We start from the raw sequence: 27,900 nt of genomic DNA, 5'->3' as shown, positions 1-27,900 counted from the left end.
AAATATTTGTAACAAATCAAATTTCACTTCCAAAAAACATATCACAATTCACACAGTGCCAAAATTATTTTGTCACCTTTTTCTTCAAATAAATGATCCATCAGAATGATTTTCACTTCCCTGAAGTTCACATATAGTGTATGCAAATGAAACATTAAATGTTTCCACAGCGATTTACATAGTCAAGGAGAAAGTGGCAGAAAAGATCTTAACTGTGGTGTTTTACAGTACATTTCTGGAGCAGCAAATTCATCTGGTGCCAACGACAATTACATAACAAAATGTTTGGCTCCATAAAGATAGAGGTGAAAGTGAAGACAGTCCGCTTTAATTTTCACCTCTAAAACAGGGGGGTGATAATGTCCAATACATTTATAGAATATGACTGGAACACACAAAGGCAGTCAATCTATTTAACAGTTAAGTGAAAAATGCACTGTGCTTGACTCTAATAAAGCGGGGACTTTATGTTAGGAAAATAAAGTTTTGAAGAACTTGAGGGGAAAAACAGACAGGGCTGCAGAGGTAGAAAGAGAGAGGTAGAGAGCGAGGTAGGGAGGACAGAGCAGCACCAAGGCTTCTCCACATTAAGGCCCATCTCTCCTCTCCTTTATCAACCTAAAACAAGCCCATGATCCAGATAAACGTTTTTGTTTTCTGCGCAGTGACAGGTTTATCATAATAATGACCATCACTTCAAACACTGTATGAGCGACAACACCTAATGGTGGTTGATTCCTAACTATAATGGCTCGTTGTACACAAGTGAAAAACTGAAGCCAAAGACGGTGGCTACAAGTATGCTTGCATCCTGATTGCAATAGTTTGTATAAAACTGTATATAGAAACTCCAGTTTGCACAAACGTCAGCACAGAACTGCCACCAAAAACACTCAAAGTAGAAATTCTTTTCTCTGGGCTCATACTTTCAAAATAATGTTACAAATTAGCTACTGATCCATGCAGCAACAACAAAAAAGGTTTCTTCAAGGTCACACAAGAAAAATGCAAGCAAACGGCAATTAATAATTGAACAAAGGGCATGTGTGGCGGTTATTGAAAGAGCTTGTATAGGAAGAGAGCAAAATGACTAATTCAGGAATACTGCATTATTTTGGACAAAACGCAAAACACAGTCAGTTATTAGAAAACAGCAAATCAAAGTGCCAGAGAAAAAATCCTTCTGTTTCACAAATCAGACAGGAGGTACGTCAGTGTTTTCAGTCAGGTTTGAAAAAATTGTAGAGAAATACAGTAAAAAACAAAAAGCAAAAAAGTGGCACAAGACTGACGTCGAGTGGATTGTCATCGTTGAAACTTGGCATCTGTGTGTGTGTGCACATGTGGGTTTATAGGTAGTTCTGATTTGTCCACACACCCACGGGAGCAGGGTGCTATCTGAACACCCCAACGTTGATCGACAGTGCTACTTCTGGTTTCCTGGATTTGGTTGGTCCAGTCTTCTTCTGTGGTCCATCGACAACAGAGCCTGCAGCCTGCCCTCTGAAAAATAAGTGAGGGTGAAATTATTTAGGATCTTCTGCCATAACATGAAACATAACCAGTTAACTTAAGGATTGATTTTAAGATTCTTTTAAGGCTCAACGTGGTTTGATTTTGGAGGTGATAAGGCTTGCTAGCACATTACCCATTTTTAAATCATTGCTTATAATGACTGCCGTAAGCATAAAAAATGTCTTACAAATGTTGAATTATTTCCTGTACTCTGCAGTCAGTTCATGCAATTACATCTCGAAAGCCACGATAACAATTGTTACACCAAATACACAAACATTTTTCCTGCAGCTGCATGTGTCAAAATTAAAGAGACCCACCCTTTCCTGCGTTCCTCTGCCTGCTCTCTGAGCCTCTGCTGGCCTCGTTCGTCCTCCGGGGTGAGGAAGTCCCTGTTGTTATCAATCAAAAGATTCTGGGAAAAATATCAAGAACAGATTCGTTATTTTTTTTGTTTTTAAATAAAATCAAACCAAAATGGATGCCTTTTTAAGGCAAAAAGGGGTTTTATCAGTACCTTGATGCCAATTGTGTCGCCATCTTTGAGATGAAATGGTGCTCCTAGTAGTGATTCTGCCTTTCTCTTCTTTTTCTTTTTGGAAACCTGTTGGCTCTGAAAGCAAAAGATTTAAGACATATAATTTACTGATCATGTGACAATGAATAAGCAAAAAATACACTGACATTCTGGGATACTTCCGCTGCTTATGAAACAAACAAAAAAAAGTAAAACTGTGAACTGAATGACCAAGGTTGACTCTCCCATTGTTAGCCACTGTTTGCTACATTTCATGCATGCAACATTTCTTTCCAGTGCTCTTTCCAAACTCTCTGAAGCTTAACCACCTCCTCCACCAAGTTTTCTATTGACGAAGAGACTGCAAGTATACATTTGGATTTTGCCTGACATCGCCAGATTAACTTGCAAAGTGGTCTGAAACCTTTCAGCTCATTTTCAACATTTATCAACATGAGACGCAGGGCTACGGGAACCGTGACTGGGCGGACCTGGTGTAGATGGCCAATCACAGCACATTACAGTGGGAAAAAAATACACTTGCGCGACAAAAATATGTAAACTGCCTACACCGTGCAGAAATCAGGTGCTATTTTCTAAGTTGGTTCATTAAACTGTTTCCAAATCTTGTTAGAAGTACGGCAAACATCATTCTTCTCAAGAACAGCTCAAAGTGCAGTTAATTTCCTTCTTCTCTTGGCAAAAAAAATATACTGTTTACTTTATTCAATACCGAGGTGACAGTGGCGTCGACAGAAAGTACCACATCAGCTGCAGCCATCTTGGTTTTGTTCGAAAATGCCTAAGCAGCGCTCGTCGTTACTTTCTTTGTCTCAAACACTCCCTTTGTTTAATAAACTGCTGCAGAGGGGAACCTCATGCATCTGCCTGAGTAAAAACATTTTGAGCTTGTGTTTTCGTCTGGTTCCCAGGCAAATATTGATTTCCCTCAACACCTAGACCAGATTCCTTCCTCAGAAATGACTCTCTGCTGTCTTACCCAGTTTGAGATTTCCTCCCAGGTGTGTTTGTCCGGCTGGTGTTTGGCCAGCAGCAGAGAGTCGGGGGAGAGGCCGTAATGTGCAGCCAAACATGTGCGGAGAGAACGAGGGGAAGAGTCACGGGATGCATCCCAAACCAGCTCCTCTGGAGGGTAGAAACATCTCTCTCCTGGCATTCCCATTTTAACATTCAGCATCACATCTTTAGGACTTAAAAAACAGAAGGACATACAAAAAAGCAATTAAAAGGGGGAAAAACAAATATTTGAAAAGAAGGGTAATGGTGGTGACATCCTAAAGTTTACCCAAGATCCTCTTCTTTTAGCAGCTGTTGCACACAAAGGTCTGTACCACTGGTCAACTTTAACTTCCTGATCAGAGGGAAACAACCAAAAAAAATGGGTCAAAATGTCTAAATTTATCAATAAATGAAATTTGGTGGCCATCACATATTACATATTACACATATATGGCAGGAAACACTTTGACAGACAAGTGTTCATACTTGAGTGTGAGCTGCTGTCCTCTGAGGATTCGTGCCAGCTTCCATCCCTCAAGCTGCCACACACGCATGAACGCAGTGGTTGGCAAACACACATCCTGTAGGGCCGGCAGCGTCAACACCTGATACAGAAGTACACAATAAAGTAGAGCAAAAGGTTTATATTTAGTTAGAAAAGAAGCACAGAAATAAAAAAAAGGGCAGTTCTCTATGTCCTACTGTAATGAGGACTGAAAACTACAAGAATCCAAGTGGGTTCATTTGGGGTCTTAAAGGATTACCTCACGAGTACGAGTCTATTAGCTCCTGCTTTCGATGTCCACATTTCCAACATACACTACCTGAGTTTTTAGATCCTCCAGCGTGGCTTCATCTGATATCTCCACTTGTCCTGCACTGCGCAGCTCCGCCATGTTGCCAGCACACAGAGGCGGTGAGTGACTGTGCGTTTCGCCTGCAGTCACAACCTCCTGCATTTGCTCCTCAGTGTGGCTGTTGTCAGTGTGGTTAAAATCCAGAGAAACTGCTGAGTTGCTTCTGGGATCTGGACACAGCCACACAGATAACTTGAGAAAACCCTAAGAAAAAAGGATGAAAACGCAGAATTAGAGAGGCAAAATTATAGTGTGCGATGAATCTCCAGCAAACACAAAAACATTAAGTACCTTTGGAGGAAGTTGTCCTTCTGTGACGACTAATGTCTCTCCATTGTTTATCTTCAGCTCTGACAGAGAGGCATCCTGAGATTAAAAAATATATATATGTTTTTTAAATGGTACACTTATGGCACACAAATACTGTTGCATATTTGTCAAATATTAGGCAGACGTTGGTCAATTTTATATATCTGCTTTTGGTTATATGCAATTTTATTACTTTGTTAGTATCCAGTCAATATTCCTTATGAATTTTTTCCGGGTGCTTAATATAAAAAACGTCCCTCCAGGGTGTCACAGGCTTTTTCTGTGATTGTTGCAGCCTAAAATCTCTGATCTCATGGCCTTTCAAAAAATGTTTGTTACAATTTTTTAGGTTTTTAAATTTTTTTTGTAATTTTACTGTGGGAGCAAGTCAACACTGCAAAAAATATTTGCTTTTGTTGTATAATTCATTAAATGTGTTCGCCTTGCTAAACAGTGTACTCATACGTTTGCGCAGAACATCAGTGAATTGCCTTGCACATTATTTAGCAGTAATTTTTGTTGGTAAATGTGAGATGTGTTGCACATGTCTGTATCTTAACAACCAGATACAAATATGTGTACAACCAATAATCAGGGAAAAATGAGTAAACAAAAGTTTGATATCTGCAAACAGTGTTTATGACGGTATGACATATTGTGCACACTACAGTCAAACACTCACCTCATCCATAATTGGCTCTCCAACCTCCTCACACCAATCGAGCCTCCTCAAGTGCCAACAGGTGCCTGCAAACACATTTAAATCACATTAACGACCAGTTAACAAGCACAAAAATTGTGTCTACAGTATGTGCAAGTTACATACAGTATAATAAGAAAACAAAGCAAAAAACTGTGGTTTTACCATCAAGTCCGACGGCATCCAGCATTGCTTTTAGACACTGTAAAAAACAATAAAAACATTTTTCTAAAAGCACACATACATATAATATAAGCACACAATGAGTGTTCCACAAAATAAGTTTCCTCACCTCTTTGACAGTGCAAGTTGCCTCCACAATGATGTCCATCTCCAAGCCAGCAGAGGGCGCCGTGCCCACAGAGAAGTGCAAGAAAAGCTGCAAAGCAAGAAGAAAACCTCTTATCGACATCAATCAAGCATTTTAGATGCTCGTAATTCTAAGTCTCAATTTGTTTTAAAATGTGGGAGAGGTTTATTGGTACTTAAAGGCTCTGTGACGTTCACCTTTGCAGCTGCAAGTACAAAGGATTTATTGAAGATATCAAATAAAAGACACACCTGTGTTGCCTTGGGGGCATTTCCCGGACACAGAGTCAGTGTGGTCATGAGTCGCACGCCTGCGTCCCGAACACTCAGCTCCTCACACACTGTCAGGTAAACAGGGTAAAACAACACCAGCGCGCTCAGTAAATGTGTTCTAAAACTTCAAAGACAGATGATGAGAAGAAAAATTACAAGCAGGGGGAGTACGTTTTAAACATTTAATGAGGGGGCAGTATAAAGGGATCTTAATATTTTGTTAAAATCAGGGGAATTTCCAGTTCTGCACCATTAAAATCACCCCCAGGGAACAAATGACGCAGTACCTGGAGGAAGGAGTTTCCCTGTGCAGTCCACCTGTCTCAGACAAAACTGTGCACCTGGTCAGTGAGACAAAAACAGCTGATTTAAAAATGTATACTTACATAAGAATATAAAAAATAAAAACCTATTATTCACATTTTGTGACTGCCTGAACAGTAGTTAAGATAAACTAGAATTACTGTCCTGCTGTTGTGTGCTTCTGTCAACCAGTCTAGTTGCAGTTTACATCCATGTCTGGATGATAAGATGATTCTTTATTTTCACAGAACTTTGTCTTGCATCCACAAGCTCTTAACAATCAACAGAATAGTAAAAAAAAAAACAATAAAACCACATAAAAACATCTGTAAGGTCACCTTCCAGCAGTCATCAAAAAGACTACACTACGCTGGACTCATCTGCATATACTCTGTAATCGGGGGAGGGACCAGGAAATCCCTTGCAGACACACTTCAGTTTAACACGGAGCATCTTGCCTGCGGTTGGCTCCTGTAGCTGCAGCTCCTCTATGGCCCTCTGTTTCACCTCACACAGCAGCTATTAGAGAGACACAGTAAACAACCTCATTACTTTTTAGAAAAGAACAATGTGATGTTTAAATTGGCAGATGAGGAGCACGACCAGACTGCAGCACACACGTTACTGACCATATTTCCTGTAGCTGGAACCTTGATCCTTCTTCTCTCCTCTTCTTTCTCCCCTTCTCCTCCTCCTCCATGAGGTCGAAACTCCACCTGGAGCCAGCGGCAGTCAGATGGTGTAGTCACGGTGACGACATCTCCGTTTAGAGCGAACATGCTGACCAAAGTTAAGAAAACAGAAATAAGAATACACTCCTAAAGAAAACAGCACATACACACATTGCAGCAGATTGTACCTGCTGTCGAAAGACTGTGGCTCAAGCACCAACAGCGCGTCTCCGTCTTTAAGCGACAGTTCCTTCAGCGTCCGCTGCATGTCATCAGGCGGGAACACCCTCCATCCACTTGCCCCTCCTCCCTCTCCTGCCCCCTGCTCTTCTCTCTTCCCTCCCTTATGCTCCTGGCACAACAGACTCTCCTCAGGCTCCCCCAGTGCCTCCCTCACCTCCACAAGAGTCGCAGCACCTGCAAACCCTCTCGCCTCCTTTTTAAGGCCTGGTCCCCCATTTTCAAAACCTCCAATTTCCTTTTCACACTTCACCCCATCCTTCTCCTCCTGATCCCTGTCTTCCCCCAAAAAGGGTCTCACTACATTTAGCAGCACTGGCTCCCACTCGGCTCCAGTTAGGACAGTTGCACCACACACCTGAAGGGATAGCAAACGGTAAATAAGTCAGACATTTGAAATCTTGTCATGCGATCATGGTTACACTTCAGAAACTTCAGTAATTACTAAGAAAGTGTTGTATTCACCTCTCTGCCATTCCACACAAACAGGTCAGAGTTTGTACAAATACCTGCACTGTACAGGGAGACACTGTCATCTGCAAAGAGGAAAAACAACCATCATGTACTGATACATTTTGAAAAAACTTCTTCTATCCTTTGAGGTATTTTGCATTTAAGTGACTCACCTGTGAGGGTACTGTAGAGGTGTAAACCTGCAGGAAGACTCCTGGCCACAGTCAGAGCCATATCCCCCTCCCAGAGCTCCTGCATCTTAATAAACAAATGAACATATAAACAAAAAAAGCACATTTCTACTATTCTTCTTTTTTTTTTAAACACAACAGTAAATGCTTTGGGAAATGCAGTTACCTGATAAATAGCTAATCTGAGATCTCCCACAGTCTTTCTACGGTCAAAACTGAGAGCGGTGCTCCCATTCTGCTCTTTGGCGATTGGTTGCAGAGCTCCATTTTCGAGCCTATAAGAGGGGGCCAGGTGGAGACGCAGCTCGATGGTGTTGTTAGTGGCTTCAAACTCCTCCCTGAAAAAGAAACAGTGCTGACTGATATTAATAAAGTCCGTAAGAAAACAATTTTATATCACTTGTGTTGATTCTCATGTATTTTGGCCACTGAAATGTGACATTCAAGAGTCAGAATCTTTTAAACAGCTAAGAGTGTCATGTGTTAATAGTGTAATACTGTTTGTTTCTGTACCGCATGTTCTGCAGTCTGATGTTCTCGTCCTGAGCCATCTGGAGGAGGTTAAGAGGAACTTTATACTGGGGGTTGTTTAGAGCTGCAAACAGAGAAACAAAAGTCCTCTCATTACTTCATCATCTGTGTTCTTCAAGACAAAACTATTAATACACTGTCAAAATTAGATAAATGAGTAACTGATTGATTATTGAATCAAATCATACACCACTTTAATTTTTCTCCTCTCTTTCTCTGATCCTCTTATCAAATACGAATGCAAAACATGGTGTCCGTCACCTTCACTGGGCCTGTGCAGCTGTGTTTTTCTGTAGAACAGCATGTATGCACTCTCTTTGCCCTGGAACTGCTTCTCTATATCAGACTCCCTGATGGAGGTCACCGTGGAGTCGTTCAGGTCAAACCAGTGGCTACCCTGCTGACAAACAGGAGGGAAAACCGTGAGAAACAGGCATCAAAGTAATCACACAATGTCAACCAGGAACAAAGACACAAAACAGAATTAAGATGATGTATTCTTTCCCTTCAAAAATCTTAACTAGGTCATTTTAAACCTTCAACTCTTCTCTTTTACCTCTTGTTCAGGCTCTGATTTCTGGTCCAGTCCTGCATGTTGTTCAGCAGCTCCTGAAGGGTCTAAAGGTGTTGAGGGATCGGTCTGCCCTGCTGGGCTGGGGGTCTCAGCCACAGGGCTTGGCGGGTTTGCCTTCAGTGCCACTCGAGTTCCGCTTGACACCAACATGAAAACATCATTGTGGGACTGCAGGAACTACGGCAGAGGAGAAAAAGCAAAGAAACAACATTTAAATATTGGAATGAGCCCCAAAGAACACCAGCATATCATTAGAGATTTAAAGAAAACAGAAGAAGATAAAGACAAAGAAACCAAAAATACCTTTCCAATGGGACCATAGTGTTTTCTAAACTTTTTGCTCCAGGATGAGCCAATCTTGTCCATGAGTTTCTGTCCCAGCTGGTCCAACAGGACACTCTTTGATGGCTCCTAATGGACGGGAAAAGATCACCTCATTAATTAATTTGCTATACTACCTACTCAACAAAGAAAACACTACGAAACACACAAAATTCAGACTATAGAGGCTTTTTGATTGCTGTTGCTTTACCTGGGCAATAATCGCAGTGAGAACAGACAAAGGATCGTCTTCTTGTACTTTTGGCTCACACATTTTCTTCACCTCCTCCTTCACTTTCCTCTGAGTCTTGGGTTTGCATTCCTCCTCCTTAAAACAAAACACAGAGCCGATGCCTTACTTAACGCAGACATTGTGAGAAACTTCTTCTACATTGCTGATAGTAAGACACATCAAGAAAAATCTGTCAATTTGAGTTTTTAACAGTAACTTTATGAGAAATGAGTCTGTAATTATTAGCCATTACTGACATTTTATATTTTAAAAAGTGAGAAAAACTAATGACTGTTTAATCAAATATATACTGAGTTTCTCACCGGTGGCTCCCATCGGCCAAGCTGGTCAATGTCCCTAATATAAACATGGTAATGGCCGCCATAGCAGCCACCCTTGTGGATAATCACAGAGAACAACTCGTACGAGTAATCAGAGTCCTCTCCATCAGTCTGTAAGGTAGAAACACATAAAAATTATCTTATCAAGACATCCTGGAGCTTCAGAGCCTTCCTTGATGAAGATAACGTAAGCCTGAAGCCAAGAAAATGGAACAAAATTAACTTCAACTGAGGGTATTATTAATTATTCAACTTTATTTGAGAAACATTTTACTCTTAACATCATCAAGTTTTGTCAATCTCTTGTAAAGCACTTTGAAATAATTTGTCTTAAAGGAGCTGTATAAATAACGTTTAACTGACTGACTGATTCAACAGCACTTCAGAAGAGTCGTGTTTAATGTGCCTGATCTGAAAAGAAAAGAGTTCAGTGTTAAAGTCTGTCATGTACCTCTTCACAAAATGGCCGCAGGTTGATGTTTAAGGGGAAACTGTAGCGTCCCGTCTCCTTGTATCGCTCTAATTTGGCAAAGTCAAAGCTGAATCTCAGCAAAGACACAGTCATGAATGGAGGGAGCTTCTTCAGCTTGGCGGACTGAAAAGTAGGAAAATTTGTTATTTGTGAACAGAAAAAAAATAATTTTTTGCTGTAAAAACGAAACAAATGTTTATACACAGTTGAATTTTTGAAACATGTTTAGTTTTAATGCTTCCTTCTGCTCAATTGTTTAACACAAGGCTTGTTCGAAAAGGAAAATGAAGGGGAAAAAAACATTAAGATTTCTTAAGGTTCACTATATTATAACTTCTTTTACTGTGCTGACACAGTCTGAGAGCTGACCTTGGCAGCAGTGACCAGCCTGTCACACTGTGCGCAGCGGTACAGGTTATTGCCCTCAAACAACTCTTCCTCCACAAACATGTTCCACAAGGCCTCCTCCAGGCTAGACACGCCACAAACACACACCGTCAGGTCCAGGAAGTCCTCCTAAATGAGATAGAAAAACAGAACTGGGTAAACTGACATCTTTTTTTTCACTAGGATAACTCCCATAATGTCAGTTTTGCTAAAACTTACTGAGCCATAAACAAAGAATTGTTTTCAACAGTATCTAACGGACAAATATAATTAATAAAATAAGCCACATCAGAGAGGCAGATAAAACCCTGCATACGTGGACACACCTGTCTCTGGCTGATGTTACCACACTCTTTGCAGACAATGCTGTTGACAATGGTCCCATGGTACAGCTGGTGGATAAATGTACTACCAGTAGTGCCCACGAGGGAGTGCTCCAACGCACTGAACAGAATCCTGTTCAGCTCCTGCACATCATGCTGGTTTGTTCCCTGAAAGAGACCAACAAACCGAAAAAAAGGGATCACATTAGGGACATTAAGACAACCGCTGTGTCCTCATTCCATACTATGAACTAGGACTGGCTATTGTTTAAAGAAATGATGATACCAGTACCTGCGACCAGTAGAGCTGTTTATTTGATACCTATAATGTGAATGGAGTGGCATGTAGTACAGGCATACTTTTGAACATTATGGTGGCATCTCGGCACGCTGAACTGCTAACTGTCAAATACGACACTTAAAATTCACCACACCACAGACTGTACAGGTTGTAGCTGCTACAGGAGTCTGAGCTCAGAACTGGGGACGGTTGTGACGGTCCACCCGGCTGCACACATGCAATGACAGTGATAACTGTTGGCTTCACACGGCTAACAACACCCAATGTTATTAAAGGATTTAACAACAGTATTGAGCCATGTCAGTGTTGGTGTGAGTTTGTTGGGACTTTTAACAGTTCAGCATCTGCCTGGTTAGCACAAGCTGACACCCAACACTGAGCTGACTGTTCACCTGAAGAAAATCAGCTCTGGAAACCGCAGCATCATAAAGTTTGCTGATCCATCAGGGAATCGATACGGTGCGGCATCAGTCCGCAGCATAAAAATGATTTAATGCAGATATCGTTTGCCTGATTCAATGCTACTAGTACTGGATTATTTCGCTATCCAGCCCCATTATAAACTAACAACATACAATACATACTATGTTACAATTTTCTTAGTATATTGTTTTTATATTATTATTGAAGACATCAGTGTACTTCACCATTTATTACAAACAAGAAAATATACATTTGCACTGATGAACAGCAATCAAACTTCATTGAAATAGCTAAAAGGCTGTTAAAAGCTTCACAATTTCTTCTGAGCACTGCATTGTGAGACAATAATTAATGTAAAAAGGGTAGGTGCTATAAGTTAAGGCTTCAGACTACACCTTTTCAATACTGTTTTTTGTTTTGTTTTATGTGTTGTTTTTGTTTATTTCTGTTTTCAGTGCTATAAAAGCGACAACTTATTGTTTATTTATTGTATATTTAGTTGTGTATTTGAGTTTTAGAAGTTGTAAAAATGACCAAACTAAGGTAAAGTAAACTAAAACTAAGCTAAACAGTGTCTATCAACAGATCACTCAAAATACAAGTGGATTTAAAATGCAAATTGACTTTATTGAGCATACTTAATTCTGTCACTGTATCATCATGAATGTTTAAAACCTCTCTAAAACACAGCATGCCACTCTTTCCTTTAAACCCATCCTTTACGCACTGCAACCCTTTTAACATTTCTGTCTATTATTTTCATAGTTACACCCACTTTCCATTTTGATTAGTTTTAGAGCTTTGGTTGCCATTGACTCACATCACTGTATGTGCAGTCCTGACCTGGAAAAGGTGCTATTTATGTCCTGTGGCAAATTCTGTGAATGTTTCCTTCTGTTCTGCCTGTTCACGTATTTAGTTTGCATGAATGCAGCTGGGATGCCTCCAGTAAAATGTAAGTCAAACCAGGTTGCCGGCCTGACCCGACAGCAATTTAAAATCCATTTTTGCCTATTTCAGCATGCAATTCCTGGTATGACTGGCAAGTAAATCGATCAGTGAGATGAGAAGTGTAACCTGAGCCTCTCTTCCCCTCTCGCTCTGACAAAGATAATGGACACAGACCTCACTGCTGTTCCAGCCAAAACTGTCAGTGAGGTCGGCAGTAGAGGCGCTCTGCTGGTCCACCAGAAGCAGACTGGAAAACAGTCTCTGTAGCTCCAGTGGGATCACTCTGACCTGAGGAAAACAAAGAAAAAATTTCATTACATTGCATAAATACATAAACGATAAATGTGTGGTTACAGCTGCAGGTGTTTTGCAACACTTACTTTGGCCCCTGGTTTCTCTTTGTCTCCCAGGCATCCTAATTCATCTGCCCCCAACTTAAACAGCTCCTCTGTAAAGACACACAACAAATATGACTGAATGAATGTTTTATTGTTGTGTCATGCAAACACTTATGGCCAGCCCACAAAATCAAAACAAGCCAGGACCAGTCCATTGTACAAATTATCAGACAACATTTAAAAGAGAGAAAATGGAGCAAAGCAACAAAAGCATCCTGTATAATCAGATTATCATTGTGTAACACAGTTTGTGGATCACTCAAAGTGGCATTTACTGTAGCACTTGAAAAAAAAAAATTAAAACGAGTACTAATTAATCCCATCTCACTCTAAGTATAACCTGGCCTTACCTCTGAACTCTGGGGTGAACAGCAGGGTCTGGAGCAGAGAGTTGAGGTAGCAGGTGCCCCCCTGGTTCTTGATGCCGCACAGATTGCTTCTTCCTCGGGGTGGAGGTGGCTCGTCTCCCCCCTTTACAACTCTCCCCCTGGAGGTGCTCGAAGAGAAGCCATCCTCCTCCTCTTCCTCGAAAAGATTCCCAAACATGCTGTCTGAGGTATTATCTCCGTTTTCTCTGAGTTGTGCTCTCGTAGTAAATCGTGTGTTGACACTGTAATGTGCCCTCTTGCTATCTCATCTTGGTTTTGCCGAGTTCTCTGTTGACAATGGCCGGACTGACTCTGAAATAAGAAGACTTCACGGGGCTAAACATAGCGACTATGACCGGGTGTAGCTTAGATGCGTTTGGCTCGCAGAAATGTTGTTTAGCTAATTTAGTACGCTTAAAAAAAAATAGGCAAATCAGTCCGACACTGATGTGCAGTTTGACAGCTCAGCGAAAATGGGAGAAAAAAAATCAAGCTTTCACTAACGTTAACGGTCACTGTCACTACGACTAGACGAAAATGGCGTCTTCTTACCGAAACGCCAACGGATTATTTAACGATTTTTTATACCGTGTAGCTTCTGATGCTAAATCCGTCTTCCTCTGTCTGTCTTAAAACAGATAAACGAAACGTAAATAAAAATACCGTCGGTGAACAGTAGGCAGCCATGTTTCTCTCTGGCAGAAAATGGAGCGGTGCATTATGGTACTTGAAGTATCCAACTCCGATAACGCGCATACTCTACTAATGATATCTTTATTTTTTTCCGCCAACACTCATGCATATCTTAAGTTTGATTTATTATAATTTCATTAATTTATTGTTACTTTATAAACAGCCATGAAAAATATTTTTATGGGTCTATTTTTTTTTTTCACAACAGCAAGTAGTTATGAAAACTACATTTCCGGCAAGTTTAGGCTTGAGGTTATGGGGCTTGTAGTCCTCTATGGCAAACATATTTCACAGTTTTTAGTGTTCAGAGGTTGGAAAATATGTGCCCAGGGCCATAAGTGTAGACTAACATACCAATAAAATACCTCACCAGGATTTTGATCTGCCACAAATTGACTGAAATTTATGTGCTTTTTTGCTGCAGGGCATGTTTACCACCATAGAAATATGTTTGCCACCCTTGTTGCTGCCCTACAAACTCTAAATGAACATAGCTGAAGGTGAGCCAACACATAAACAACTCTTATCTTTCATTTAAACATATTAAATCTAGTTTATTGTAATTTCAATAATTTAATATACAGTTTAATAGATAATTCATGCTGTCAGAGGCAATAAGTAACAATCAGTCCAATTAACATAAACCAGTTAATAAACAAGATGTTAAATATCATTAATGTTTTGTTTTTGCAGAAATGTGAAAAAAAAAAAAATTACAGAGTGCATCTTGAGTTGTATTCATTTCTGTCAAACAATACAAACAAGTAGATATATTCTCGTAAAAACATGGTGTTCAGGAAAGTTGTGTTAAAACGGGGTGCAGTTCAAGGGCATAGGTTTTGTGTTAACATTGGGAGAGACATATATGAAATGGAAGGTTTGGGAATCCCCACCAGAAAATTTTGAGCGTCAAACATGTAAATTCCTGCATTCTGGTGAATGTTTTGCACCAATATGTGCATTTTCTACATCAGTTTATGGTGTCGAAGCAAACTACTTTCATGTTTTTACAGTTGATATTGTTGGGTAAATGTATGCAGGGCTGATCATTATACCAAATTCCCCAATCCAAGACCTCTAGGATATTTCTGAGCAGTCACCATAAAAAGTCTCTGAAATTTTCTCATTTCTCATTTTCTCATTTTTAATGTATCTAAGTTTTAAATAGTAATTTCTGTAACCGGCTAAATACCTTTTCAAAATCTTAGGATAATCTAGGATGATATTCTTGTCAAGAAAGATCAAATTATAATATGATCAAGATTTAGTCTAATTGTTGTTGCTGAAAGTGTTGTATTTTAGGATATTGACTCTTACACATATAAGAAACATTCTTCCAAACTCATCATGTGCAATTGCAAATGCAGAATCCTCCTTAGGTTGTTAAAATCAAAATTTCCAGAAAAAAAGTTAAGGTACTAAACTGAGTATTGTAATGGCACATTTACTTGAACACGCTCACACATTTCAAATATCATTGCAAACATTTTCTCACACAGGAACACACATGACAACTACACACACATGAATACAGTACACAAAGCTACATGCACACTCTCTTGTTTTGTCTTAGTAGGTTTTCAGCTTGAACACTTTGGAAAGAGGTGCTTTGGCACTAGAGTAGATCAGATATGATTCTCCCTTAGAGCTGAAAAACTCCCAGTCACTGCACCCAATCGTTGGGAGCCAATGAACAGGAACAAATCCTTCATATCCCTGCCACCTAAAAACAAACAGAAACAAGAAATTCAATGAAATAATAATAATAATAATAATAACAATAATTATAACCAGGGTGATATGCTCTCACTCAGTTGTTTTGGTCAGAAGTATGGCAGCTCAATTCTTATTTAGTTGAAATTTTTCAGTTCACTATTTTGGAAGCACAGTAAAAAGGGCACTGCAATCATCTGATACATTTGAAATAAAAGCATGGTTAAGGTTTTCTGCATCTTCATTGCATAGAAATGGCCTTTTGGTGATGTTTCTTTAGTGATAAAAAGTTGTTTTTATATGGAAAGTAAAATTTTACTCTAAATCTAGAACAATGCACAAGCAAAAGGATCCCTAAATATATATTTGCATCTGCTTAACATAGACTCTAGACCCACAACTAGCCAGTTCCTTATGAATCCTAATGTCCTAAGTACTGTTATGCTGTCACTAGGTTGGCTCACAGGAAGAAAATAAATCTACATTACAACAGCACTAAGTTAGAGGTCACAATGGTTGAATTATTTCACACTGGGAGGGGTGTTGTTGACACACTGAGTACCTGTAGAGAATGCTGTTGAGAGAGTAGGATTCCCCGTTGAAGGAGTTAGCGACAACCAGAAAATATTCCTCCCCGAGGCTGAAGAACTCCCAGTCCACTGCACTGGAGAGACAGAAAGGTATGTGGCAATGACGAAGGGTTGAAATTTCAGCAAACAGGTTATTAAACAGGAAGTGTTGTCACAGTCTGCCTACGTTCACATGCACCTGGCTTACTAAAGCCCCTTTTACATATTGGGCTACTGCCTTGTCATTCTGTATAAAAGATACAATTGCAAAATGGGGGGCAGAGTTTGCTCGCCTTTAAACCAGCATCGGAGATAGTAACAGTGCCAAAATGAGGTATGCGTACATGGGAAAGCCGGCAGGATGGGAAGATGGGTAGAACATGTGTGATGTTTCAGCAGTGTTTTATGAGTGCGACCAACAAACGGAGTAGGTATAGCTATGGCTGGAGCAGCTGCATAACATGCCCATAATCAGCCCCTTCACTCCTTGTTGCAGAATATATCTGCCGGTATTATACATATATGCAATAACATTATTGCTCATACATGTTTATTAAAATATTTGATACTTGAGTACATGGTTGGAGATGTAAAAAGCAGTAGTCAACAACTAAGAAGAGAAAATAATGAGGTCTGGGAGCTCCATGTCACAGGGACAGTACATGACTGTTATTGCCATGTTATGTTCTTTTGATTGTTTATAAAGCACTGTCAACCCATTATATTATATGTTGCGCTAGAGGCCAATGTCATGCCCGTCACACTTCTTTTGTTTCAGTGATGCCTGCATGCTGTCTAAAATCACTCACTGAAGCTGTATGATGTCGCTGTTGTTTGGTTCTGTGTATAAATGCAAAGGAGGCGTAAAAAAGGGACTTTGAAGTGACCCTATAGCACACTCTGTTTAAAAAGGGCTTAAGAGTGTTTGCACATCTTTACCTGTAGGTGATAATATCCTGGAAGCGGACAAACAGCCGTCCAATCATGTCCAGTTCATAGATGGTGGAGTTAATGGCATATTGACTTAGTCCGTTACCATGGAGCCTGTGTCCATTGGCAACAACCAGGAAGACTCGATTGCCAATCTGAAACATTTCCCAGTCTGTGGCGCAGAACGTCTACGTTGAAAAAGAAAGAGAAACCATCCAGTGTTTTTATTTGAGAAAATGATCTACTTTGAATGTTGCTTGCTTGAACTTGGAGACAGAAAGGCTTAAAGACAAATAGCTAGAAAAGTAATAAATGTAAATCAAATGCCAAAACTATATATTTTCACTCATTTCTGGATAATTTTACGTGATTAATTTCCACCTGCCCTAAGGTGTTCCTCCTCACATCCAGCTGTGGAGTTCCCCTAAATCATCTCCTTATGGTTTCACATGTGACTATCAATGTGTCAGCACTCTCTCCTCATGTGGCTACATTCAAATATACGATTCACTATCAGATACATGTCAAAGCGCTGCTATCGCTCAAGCAAATCACGGCAAACCGCACGCTCTATTTTTGGCCCTGTCTTAAATGCACGGACACGCCTGTTCCTTGCTCCCCAACTCTCTCTTTCATTACCCTTTTATCTCTCCCCGTTTGTGTTCCCTTCCTTCTGTGCGTACAGACAAGATGGTTTTTCATACTCATCTCAAAGATACTGATCTCATCAGGGGAAATCAAAGCACAGCTGGAAAGAAGATGAGTGGCAGGGAAATCATGCAGTAAAACATTACATTAAAGTGCTATTAAGCCTAATTTACGCCGACGCACTTTCTTTCAAAGTCCAGTGTGTAGGATTTAAGGGCCATTTGGCAGAAATGGTTTATAACTATATTTTCCTTGGTGTATAATCACCTGAAAATAAGAATCATTTTGGGGTTTTTTAACCTTAGAATGAGCCATTTATATCTACATAAGCAGCAGGTCCTTTCTATGGATGTATAAAGAGAACTGGATACTAGATGTTCTCTCGAATGGATGGAAGCCAAACGTTTTCATATAGAAAAGATTTGTTAATGGTCTTTAATTAAGGAACTTTTCAGTAACTGTACAATTGTAATTTTCACCCATATCTTTGGATAATGGACAAACCAAACACTGACTTCAGATAGAGCAACTCGCGTTTTTGCCTCAGTCACTGTAGTTTTCCAACACACTTAGTACATAGAAGAAGTTTTAGTTATGCAACTTCACCACTAGATGCAACTAAATCCTACACACTGGACCTTAAAAGCCCAATCCTGCACTTCTTTTGTGGTTTTATGTTATCCACACACCTTAATTGTCTGGAACACCTGGAAGCTTCCATTGATCCAAACGTAGATGACTGAGTCTACAGAAGTGGTCAATCCATCAAAGGCATTAGCGACCACCAGGAAATGGTATGGTCCGACTGTGAAATACTCCCAGTCGTATGCCCCTGAGGTCGGCAGCAGCTGGTGAACCTCAAAAGACTTTGTTAACCTGTTCCATTTGTATATCACACTGTCAATAGTGTGATTATTATCTCCTGAAAGACAAACCAAAAAGAGAGAGGATGCAATGAAGAAGTTTGATATTTTGTGAATGTCATAGAATTTAACTGGTGGTCATTTGATTGATATTTAGTTTTTACCTTTTCTGTGATTGGCTACAGCGAGATAGCTTTGTCGATTGATGTCAAAGGCTTCCCAGTCCCGTGCACAGAGAGTCTGCAGAGTCTGGAACCGCACAAACCGTTTTCTTCTTTTGCTCCACTTGTAAATCACAGAAAAGTCTGTATCTGATTCTTTACGCTTGTCTGACCCTCCTCCAGAGTTGGACACCACCAGAAAAATCTAAATCAGAGTCAGAAAACACAGAGAATATCGGCTCTCCACACTGCGTTGATCAGATGGATGCATGTGTTTGATTCATACACAAGCCATCTTTTCCTCTTTGTCATACCTTCTTGCCCATGGTGAAGTGTCTCCAAGCCAGAGCTCCATATGTGCTGATGTTTTGGTAGAGCTGAAAACCTGCGTCGGTCCATAGATACACAGCAGAGCCAGAAGCTGACCGATGAGCCATAGCAGCCATCAGACCCATGCCAGGTACCTGGAACACCTAAACATTAGAAGAAAACAAGAAAACTTTTTGGATAGCCTTAAAGGTAAAGTCAGCAATGTACATACTTGATATTCGCTATGGAGTTCAGCGCACAGCATGTGACAAATTTACCATCCCTTTCCTTCCCATTGCCTTTCCCTTTACACATGGCCTTTTCCCAGTCCTGTTCACAATAATGTTGCTAATTGGCTTCGTAGTTTTGTGTGACTTGGTCTGAGACACTCTGTTTCCCATTTACAGAGCAAGGGCTGTGTATGGCAATAAAATCACCATAAAAAATGTTGGTACTGTATGATAGAAATACAGCTCTGACTCACTGAAACACAACCGGTTTTGTTGTTTGTTGGTCTGGAACCATGGTCTGCAGCTTTGCAAATATCTTGCCTTGGTGACATGCCATCCATCAACAAAACAGGACAGAAATAAACATAATTTTGTGTAGCCATTTTTTTTCTGTATTTTGTATTTGGCCAACTGTGGTTCAGAGGGTAGAGCAGATCATTTGCTAATCGGAAATTTGGCAGGTAACTTTGAGTGGTCAGAAGAATAAAAAGACACTATACAAATGCAACTCCATATATCATTCATGCTATTGTATTTACCTTGTGACCCCTGAAATCTATCTCATGACCCCTTGTGATAGTCCCTGACACCCCTGGCCTTTCAAGTGAGCATCCTAACAATAGGATAGGCACATCAAACATATGTAAGCATTCATTTTTCACAAAGTGGAAAGATACCTCTATATCATGTGTCTCTGAGGTGGTGGTGAGGACCTGGTGCTCCAGCACGTAGTCCAGTCGTTTATGATCTGAGTAGATGGAGAGAGGAAAATTTTGTAATTTTATGCCGAGCAAAAACTTGCCCATTAGTAGATGGTTGGATGTTGGATTCTCACCCTCTAGCACAGTGATCCACACCGTACCGTCGCAGAGGTAGAGACCTTTCCTGAGCGGATTGAACCACATTTGACCTCGAAGCAGCTCTGAGCACAACTGCTCCAACCCCACTGACACTCGCTCCTCCGTTTCTGATCAAATCATGACAACAAACAGACCATCAAAGAGGACAAGAAATAGGAAAACACATCGTGTCAGTCATCATACTGTATCAGATGTTTGGTAAAATCCAAGTTACCATAAGAAGTTACATAGTCGTCACCCTTCCTCCCCATGATGGGCAGGTCTGAGAGAAGCGGTGGCACTGACAGAGCTGCTAGTTGGGGGTCTGAAGAGGGGCAGACATGATGGGAGGCATCAGAACCTGGCACCAAAACCAGCTGTCGCAACAGACCCTGCACACGAAGCAGCAGTCAAGAAGGAAAAAAGTATTAATTGTGTGTTTTCACAGCTTATTTCTCATGATAGTTTGTAAAAAGGAAGTCTTACTGAATAGAAGCCTTTCCATCTCCCCCGACTGCCAATGTGGAATCTGGATCCCTGGATATTGATGTCTGAGGGGAAAGGCCTGGAGGGAACACTGTTTGCCATGAAAAGACATAATTATTTTTAATAGCTGAGCTAAGTTGTTTTTCTTCTATAAATTAACTAAAAGTCACTGTAATTAAAGAAGTCAGGCCATTGTTCTGTTTGTAGACAGGCACAGTATTATATAGGCACCGAACGGGAGCTGATATTCCTCCTTTCTGTGCGCCAGAGGGAGTTTCCACTAAAAAAAAACATCTATCACAAACTGTCAGGACATTGTGATATGGCTGCAGGGTGTGAGCAGATTTGGAGCAGTGCCACCGTATTGTGGTGAAGGATCTACTATCCCTCGAGGGAATTCAGAGGCAACAGGAAGAGAGGATGGTGGGAGACAGACACCCAGAGAACAGAAAACAGACAGAAGAAAGAAAAAAACCTTACATTTCCTGGGGTGAGCGGCAGTCCACTGTGAGCCTCACATGATCACTACCAACAACTAAAACCAGAGTGTGCCACTGGTTGTCAGCCAGTCCAGTGCCTCGAAACACCCAGTGCTCTACAACCTCTCCATGACCTTTAAAAAGGAAGTGCAGACGTTTTCTGGAGAGTCTCAGTCCCAGAATGACCTGTGCATGTTCCTCATTAGTCTTGACTGTCCTCTCCCTCTCGCCATGTTGCTCCTCTCCTTTATTCCTTTCCAAAATGTCCCCTTTACTGTTCTGTTCTTTCTCTTCCACTCCTTTTTTCTGTGCTTTTTTTGGCTCCATCAAAGAAAAGATGTATTCATTTCTCTGAAAGGCAAACAGAAAAAACACTAAGACACACTGTATTTGGCAGAGGTGAAAAGAATATTCACTCGAGCACTTCAGTTTTGAGGCACTTTTATTGTAGCTGCAATGATTAGTTGAGTCATTGAGAAAATAATCCACAGATTAATTAATAATAAAAAATAATTGTTAGTTGCAGCCCTACTTGTACTGGCATATTTTTAGATTTAAAGGTCTAGTGTGTAGGGCTTAGGTGGATATATTCGCAGAAATGGAATAAAATACAGCAAGTATCTTTAGTGTGTAAACATCACTGAGGTAACAGAGTAAAGCTGAGGTAAACATTGTCAGAGAAACAACGTGAAACTGCTTAATTCAGTGTTTTTACTGGTTATAATCACCAGGTCTGTTTGTTTTGAAGAGGGAGAGACCTCTATGGATAATTCAGCTCACTGTAAAATCCTACACAGAGTTCCTTTAACCCTTAAACAACTGAATCGTCATGAATTTTCGTCACTAGCATTTTGCATTTAAACTGCTGACACCTGTGAAAACTGGTTTGATTTTTTTTTTAATCAAAAAGACTGAAAAAAACCCATAATGAGCCACTTGTCATGAAATGGTCCACAAACTGCAGAAGAAGTTAAAAGTAAAAAGGAAATGAAAAATTATCATGTGGAGATTATTAGATATTATTAAATAGAGTGAAAACAAAATGTCCAGAAAACTATAATTCTCTTAATAATATATTTTAAAATATGTTACAGAAAAAAATAAAAACAATGCTGGGTTTTACACTCTCTTGGGGTCATTTTGTTTTGTTTTGTTTTTTACTCTCTTTCTTTGGTTTATTTTCAGGTCATTTCCATGTAACTGTTAAAATATTTCTTGCTATTTTAAAGGCCATTTCTTGTTAATTGGCTCATAACCCTCTCATGTCTTTGATGGAAATCAAGCCAATTTGTTCAGGTATCAAAAGGTTAAGTTAAGAAATATTGCACTTTTCACATTGCTACATTGATCTGACAGTAACAGTTACACATTACTTTTCAGATTAAGAGTCTGAATAACTTTATAGACCATTGTTAGACACGAAACAATCCCAAAATATAGCTTTGACTGCCACACAATGCTGCATAATGAACACTTTTACTTTAGAAACTTTAAGTACATTTAGTTGATATTATATCTGTACTTTTATTTGCTGTCATTTGCCCTTTTTCTTATTAATTTTAGCTGAATGTGACAATTCCCCTGAGTTGATTGGAAGGTTATTCAGGTCACCTGTTGTGCAGGTGTGGGGACTGTTTCCTAATTAGGAACTGAGAGCAGCTTGGTGCATTTTGAGGGCTTAAGAGAGCTGAGGAGACACACACTCAGGGCTCTCTGACCCTTTCTTGATCAAATGCACACCTCATGTTAGCAGTCAGCCAGAAACTCTTTCTCCAGGCCCTTTAGAGACCTTTTTGCTGTCTTTTGCTTTCCTGTTTGAGGGTGGATTTGCACATTCTGAAACCAAGATGTCAGGAATATTATGGAGCACCTTCCACTTGGTCACTTGCATCATGGCAGTTCTTAGTGTTTTTGTGAGAGTCTTTGCTTGCCTAACAATCACCTAACGCCTAGAGACTTTATAAAGTGATTGTTTATTGTTATATTTCATTTCATTTTTTCCTTTATTGTGAAACGGGTGGTCCCTCTCACTGAGATCTGAATCTCTTTTGAGAGATTCAGATCTCTCTCAGAGACCTGTGAACAAAAATAACAGTTCAAACAAAGAGATGCACGATATACATATTAACACTTAGGAAAAGCAAATACAAGCGTGCTTGTATGTACTTCAGTACAACATTTACAAATGTTCAAATCGAGACAAAATATAACCATTTGTATGCAGCATAGTATCTCGAACTATGTTTTCCAAGTTTCCAAGGGTCACCACTCCCCATCAGAGCTGGAGCTGATAAATACCTGTGACTACCGCAAAGTCATTTGTTGTGGAAATTAATGTAGATTGTAACATTTCCCACCAAAGACAAAAGCCAGGTGTTAGTGGGGTTTTTTAGCATGTGCTTTAGAAGATATTCATTCATCTCAGAAAATAGACAGTAAATGTCATGAACTTTTTGTCTCTTTAAGAAAGACAGGTCAAAGAAGCCAGGTTGCACTGAGAAAAACAAACTAGTAGACCAGCAGGTAGGCTGGAAATGGCATCAGGCCTTTCACTTTCTATAGAGCCCTTTCCAACTGGACAAAAACCCCACTAATACCCACTAACATCTGGCCTTTGTCTGGCAATTTCAATTGCAGAACCCAGAAATGTTCGGAAATGGCTGGATAAATTTAGGTAACCTCGAAAACAGCTAACATTTATTTTTGTCAGAATTTAAAACAAGCTTGTATTTGATGAGAGATCTGAAATGTAACAAAAGTAGATAGTAGATTTCCTGTGGCCTGATTAAGAGAAGATCCATTGGTGTATAAAAAACAGTGTCATCTGCATAAAAATGTACATTACAATTTGGATTGGCAAAGATGATGCTGTTTATGTTGCATGAAAGTGGACCAAGAATTGACCCTTGTAGAACACCTATGCTAACGTCTAGGGGACGTGATTTTAAGCTGTTGGAGACTACTGCCTGAGTTGTATGTGATAGATAATCACATGTATGAAGGAGGTGTTCTTCATAGTGAAGGCTTCTGCAAGATTCATTTCAACAACTTAATATTTTTTATATTGTGTGATTGGGAACTGGTTCTCATGTTTCTTTCCAACCAGCTGCAATCAGGGGACTCAGTACCAACATTATTTTACTTTATTTTTAATGTAGGACTTTAACACCTAACAGTGAATATTTTCTCATTCTGGTAGTTTCACATGAACAATCTCAGTATTTCTTTCACCACTGGCTTTCAGGACCAGGTATGTTGACACTCACCGTAGGTGCAATGTGACTGACTTTTAGTGTCACAATGATGGAGAATTCTTTGGGGAAGAGCTCACAGTTGACCAGCAGCTGGGAGGAGGGAAAGCTCAGGGAGGTATGAGGGCTTGAGAAATGCACACCCCTCACCCCTCCAGCCTGCTTCATGTGCACCCCAGGGGCGAGTTTGGAGGTATCCTTCTCAAGGACAAAAGACAGAAGATCCAGAGGAAGCATATCTGCAGACAAAAACGTAAATCAGGTCATAAAGATTGTTTTACTGCTTCAGTCTTTTTATGCAGAAACTGTTATGTTGTAAAAAAGATGTTTCCATCCTTGGGGTGGGGACCCCAAAGAGGGTGCAAAATGAATCTGAGGGACCCTAAGTTGATTAATGGGATAACAAATAATCAGAAAAATTATCTTCACAAATTTTCTACAGGTTTCTAAAAGTGATTCAAACTAAACAACTGGAAAAGGGAAAATCACTCATATGCAGTCGAAGAATGCAACTGTGCATTTTCTCAGGTACTTGGGAACAGTTTTGATGTACTTACTTTTCTGAGAAGTTTCTTTTTGTCCTTCTTCATAGTTTTACTATAAAGCAGTGGGAACATTTCCTCTCGCTCCACTGCATCTATTTGATAGCTTTACTTACTTGTAGATTTACAAATTAAGATTTTTGCAGGCAAATCATTACAAATATGATGTTTTGTTATAAATCAAACTATGCAACAGTATATACAAGCAGAGCTGAAATGATTGGTTGACTGACAGATAATTAATTGGCAACTCTTTTTTTTTTACACAGAAATGCCAAACATTTAATGGTTCCAGTTTTTAAAACATGACAATTTGCTACTTCTCCTTTTAATTATTTAAATACTTTTAATTCACCGCCTTCATTTTGAGGTTTGGACTGTTGGTAGGACAAAAACATTGTAAAGGTTTCACTTTGGGCTCTGCATTATGGTGACAACACCATTTTCTAAATTTTTACAAACCAAACTATTGATTTAATAAAGAAATAGCCAACCTAATAATCCTACATAAAATAATCATTAGCAAGGGTGTATGTTTCGGTTGGGTTTGGAGGTCCTCCAACAAAAAATGTAAAATGTAAGTCCTCTGCTGCTTTTATGTTTTTATTTATAAAAAAAAAAGAACATGTTCTCCTGCGTCGACCATGAAATCTATGTCTATGATGATTAGCAGCAATAGTTAAAAGTGCACTTCACCTCAACCAGCAACAAGAGTAAAAGGCTGCATACACATAAATGCATCTGTGATAACAATCAAAAGATATAAGATACAGTAGTATAACAGTCACATGGGGATGGAGCACTTCTGCTTTTAATACCTGAAGTACATTTTCCTGATTATATTTAATTCCAATGCAAGACTTTTTGTAATGGAGCTTTTTTTTAAAAACAAAAATGTAGTAAAGGATCGTCTTTCATCCCTGCTCATAGGTTATGTAAAGCAAAGGGGTCACAAGCAGGCATACTTTTGTTTTATGGAGACACATGTTAAAAAGGTTGGGAACACCTGCTATAAACTAATAAATCAATTAATGTCAGCGCATCCCGGAGTCTCTGACCCCCCCTGCTGTGTGAGAAATAGCCTTAGGTGGTGGCAGAGCTATAGGAGCTTTTAGGAGGGGTTGTTATTAAGAGAGATGTTCTTTGAAAAGGGAGAATAATAGAAGAGAATCGCCCTGAAATTGATGAGACATCACATAAACATGCTCATCCTGATATTCTGATGTGCACAGAATTGTTGTGGAATCCCAACCGATGTCTGTACTTGTTTGTGGAAGTTAATTTAAGTTAATACTGCACGCAATAGTGCAGACACAAACACTCCCGCTGTACTGTAAGCAGACACAGACAGTTGGAATTATCCTAAAGTATTTTAGCTGGAGGGGTTTCCCAGGTTTTCAGATGAAACCCTAAACCATCCGCTGAATAATCATTAACTGAACATCAGAAGCACTGAAGTGAGCTGAGGTAATAAAGACTAAAGCTGAGGTAAAATGGAATAAAAACGGCGTGATACCTGTGCAGCGTCTCCATGCATCTGTAGTGCTGTCAATGACCCTTAACCCCAAAAGAAGGAGGTGCACAAATATGAGCGATGTCATCACAAAAAGCCTGTTTTGTTCAGTTGCCAGCTGGTGCGAATGTCTCCATAATGAAGGTATTTCTCTGTATGCTCCTTTTGTCCTTATCAGAGGTGATAATACACGCCATGCGACTGTTTATTCTTGATATTGATCCAAATGAGCATTTTCAAATCCAAAGAAAAATGTCTAGCCAACAAATTTGGTTTAAAATGATCAAAGGCTACCTAAGATTTACAAATAGAGAGTCCCAGAGCATCTGTGCTTCGGGAGTCCATTCATCTGTGTGGAGAATCCTGCACCTGCAGCTCCTTTTAAACACCAGAGCCATGCAAATCACTTACCAGCCTGTCACTCATCCTCCCTCAACCGCCTCTGATGACACAGACCTGCCAGAGGGGTGAGCTGCTCCACTGTGTGTGTGCATGCTCACATACGACACACACACACTCTGACTCACTGTCAGACAAGCAGAATATTTTAATAGTATAAAAAGTTTCTATCAAAAGATTCCAGACATTGACTACATGAAAACAGCCTTGGCAGACAAAATGTAATTAAAAGGCAGCCTTAAAACAACAGAAGGCGTGCCCTTTTGTCCACTAATGGATACATGGATATTAGCTGTTATCCTGCAGTTTATTACCCGGGAAACCGAGTGAACCCAGCTGTGATATTAAAGTCTTAAACCAGGATGTTTTCCTCAAAGTTCTGTAAATATTACTTGTTGATATGTAATAAAGTCTTAGGTCAGTGAAATTAGGCAAATACAACAATGGAAATGTTGTAAGAGGGCCTGGTAGTGTTGTCGTCAAGACCACATAAATTGACACCAAATGAGGACCAAGACCAGAGTGTAAAGACACCAAGACAAGGTCAAGACTTTGAAAGGTTAAGAACAGTCAAGACCAAGACCAAGGCAGGGTGAGGCCAAGACAACTCCAAGACTTTATGGTGTTTAGACCGAGTCAAGACCAAGAACAGAGTCTATTGAAACTGAGACAAGATCAACGACCAAGACCAAAGTGGAGCTAGATTAAGACAATACCAAGACTTTGACGGGTTGAGATTGAGACAAGCTCCACACCAAGTTAGGACAAACTGAGGCAAGACCAAGACTTACAGGGGTTGAAATGAAGTCAAGACGAAAACAAGACCAGGAATAAGGTAGAGCAGTCTGAGTCTGCCATATTAAGTATGTGTGTGTATGTATAAGTGTACCATGAGAAATGTCCCACAAAGTGACAAAAACAAAAAGCAGCGGAGTCTGAGATGAGACTGAGACCTTCAAAAAGATGTCTTGAAACCTATCTTGTGCACTGCAACATTGGACACTGAATCACCAGATTCCCTATGATAACCAGTCAGTGTGGGCCCCCTGCCCCTCCTCTCTTGATCTATGTCTCTTTCACATATCTTTTGAAAAAAAATTAGAACCCTGAATTTGCTTTTTGAGGAGAGACAGGACGGTGTACCTCAGTGCCCCAGCAGCATAAGAAGTCATTCACGCAGCTCTATAGCTGCGGTTAAAGACGAATCCTTGTGCACAGGCGGACTACACCATTTTGCATCTTTAATATTTGAGAGGGCCTCAAGGAGCTTCCACTATTTTTAGAAAAACTTCAGT

At 39.9% G+C, this 27,900-nt stretch overlaps 2 protein-coding genes across 3 annotated transcripts; both read right to left on the bottom strand.

Annotated features, from left to right (window-relative positions):
* Window positions 1–1,164: 1,164 nt before the first annotated feature.
* On the bottom strand, window positions 1,165–13,674 carry usp40 (ubiquitin specific peptidase 40). 2 transcript variants are annotated; one of them, XM_042501034.2, is made up of 31 exons: window positions 12,963–13,674; window positions 12,595–12,662; window positions 12,389–12,502; window positions 10,543–10,707; window positions 10,199–10,345; window positions 9,809–9,952; window positions 9,340–9,468; window positions 8,996–9,112; window positions 8,767–8,874; window positions 8,446–8,640; window positions 8,151–8,289; window positions 7,872–7,953; window positions 7,525–7,696; window positions 7,341–7,425; window positions 7,180–7,250; window positions 6,663–7,072; window positions 6,433–6,583; window positions 6,262–6,322; window positions 5,788–5,841; window positions 5,480–5,568; window positions 5,211–5,297; window positions 5,084–5,120; window positions 4,901–4,965; window positions 4,201–4,275; window positions 3,877–4,113; window positions 3,539–3,657; window positions 3,339–3,404; window positions 3,033–3,243; window positions 2,033–2,128; window positions 1,836–1,930; window positions 1,165–1,503 (listed from the first exon to the last, which is right to left on the bottom strand). In XM_042501034.2, exons 1-31 carry the CDS (start codon window positions 13,156–13,158, stop codon window positions 1,395–1,397), a joined length of 3,894 nt encoding a protein of 1,297 aa, XP_042356968.2. In that variant the 5' UTR covers window positions 13,159–13,674; the 3' UTR covers window positions 1,165–1,394. The 2 variants fall into 2 exon arrangements, with proteins under 2 accessions (XP_042356968.2, XP_042356969.2); XM_042501035.2 differs by having other exon boundaries at window positions 8,151–8,286.
* A 557-nt stretch (window positions 13,675–14,231) lies between these two features.
* LOC121954118 (thrombospondin-type laminin G domain and EAR repeat-containing protein-like) lies at window positions 14,232–26,543 on the bottom strand. The gene is made up of 13 exons (XM_042501454.2): window positions 26,210–26,543; window positions 24,167–24,390; window positions 20,902–21,251; window positions 20,422–20,512; window positions 20,171–20,327; window positions 19,932–20,063; window positions 19,774–19,844; window positions 18,872–19,030; window positions 18,561–18,762; window positions 18,223–18,455; window positions 16,895–17,073; window positions 15,949–16,050; window positions 14,232–15,396 (listed from the first exon to the last, which is right to left on the bottom strand). The coding sequence occupies exons 1-13, from the start codon at window positions 26,292–26,294 to the stop codon at window positions 15,243–15,245; spliced, it is 2,139 nt and encodes a 712-aa protein (XP_042357388.2). The 5' UTR covers window positions 26,295–26,543; the 3' UTR covers window positions 14,232–15,242.
* Between the last annotated feature and the right edge of the window lie 1,357 nt (window positions 26,544–27,900).

Source organism: Plectropomus leopardus, chromosome 14 (assembly GCF_026936395.1).
Source record: "Plectropomus leopardus strain MGB_pleo_1.0 chromosome 14, ASM2693639v1, whole genome shotgun sequence".
Classification (NCBI taxonomy): Eukaryota; Metazoa; Chordata; class Actinopteri; order Perciformes; family Serranidae; genus Plectropomus; species Plectropomus leopardus.
Note: the sequence above shows the minus strand (reverse complement) of the source record. Positions and strands in the feature narration are given on the sequence as shown.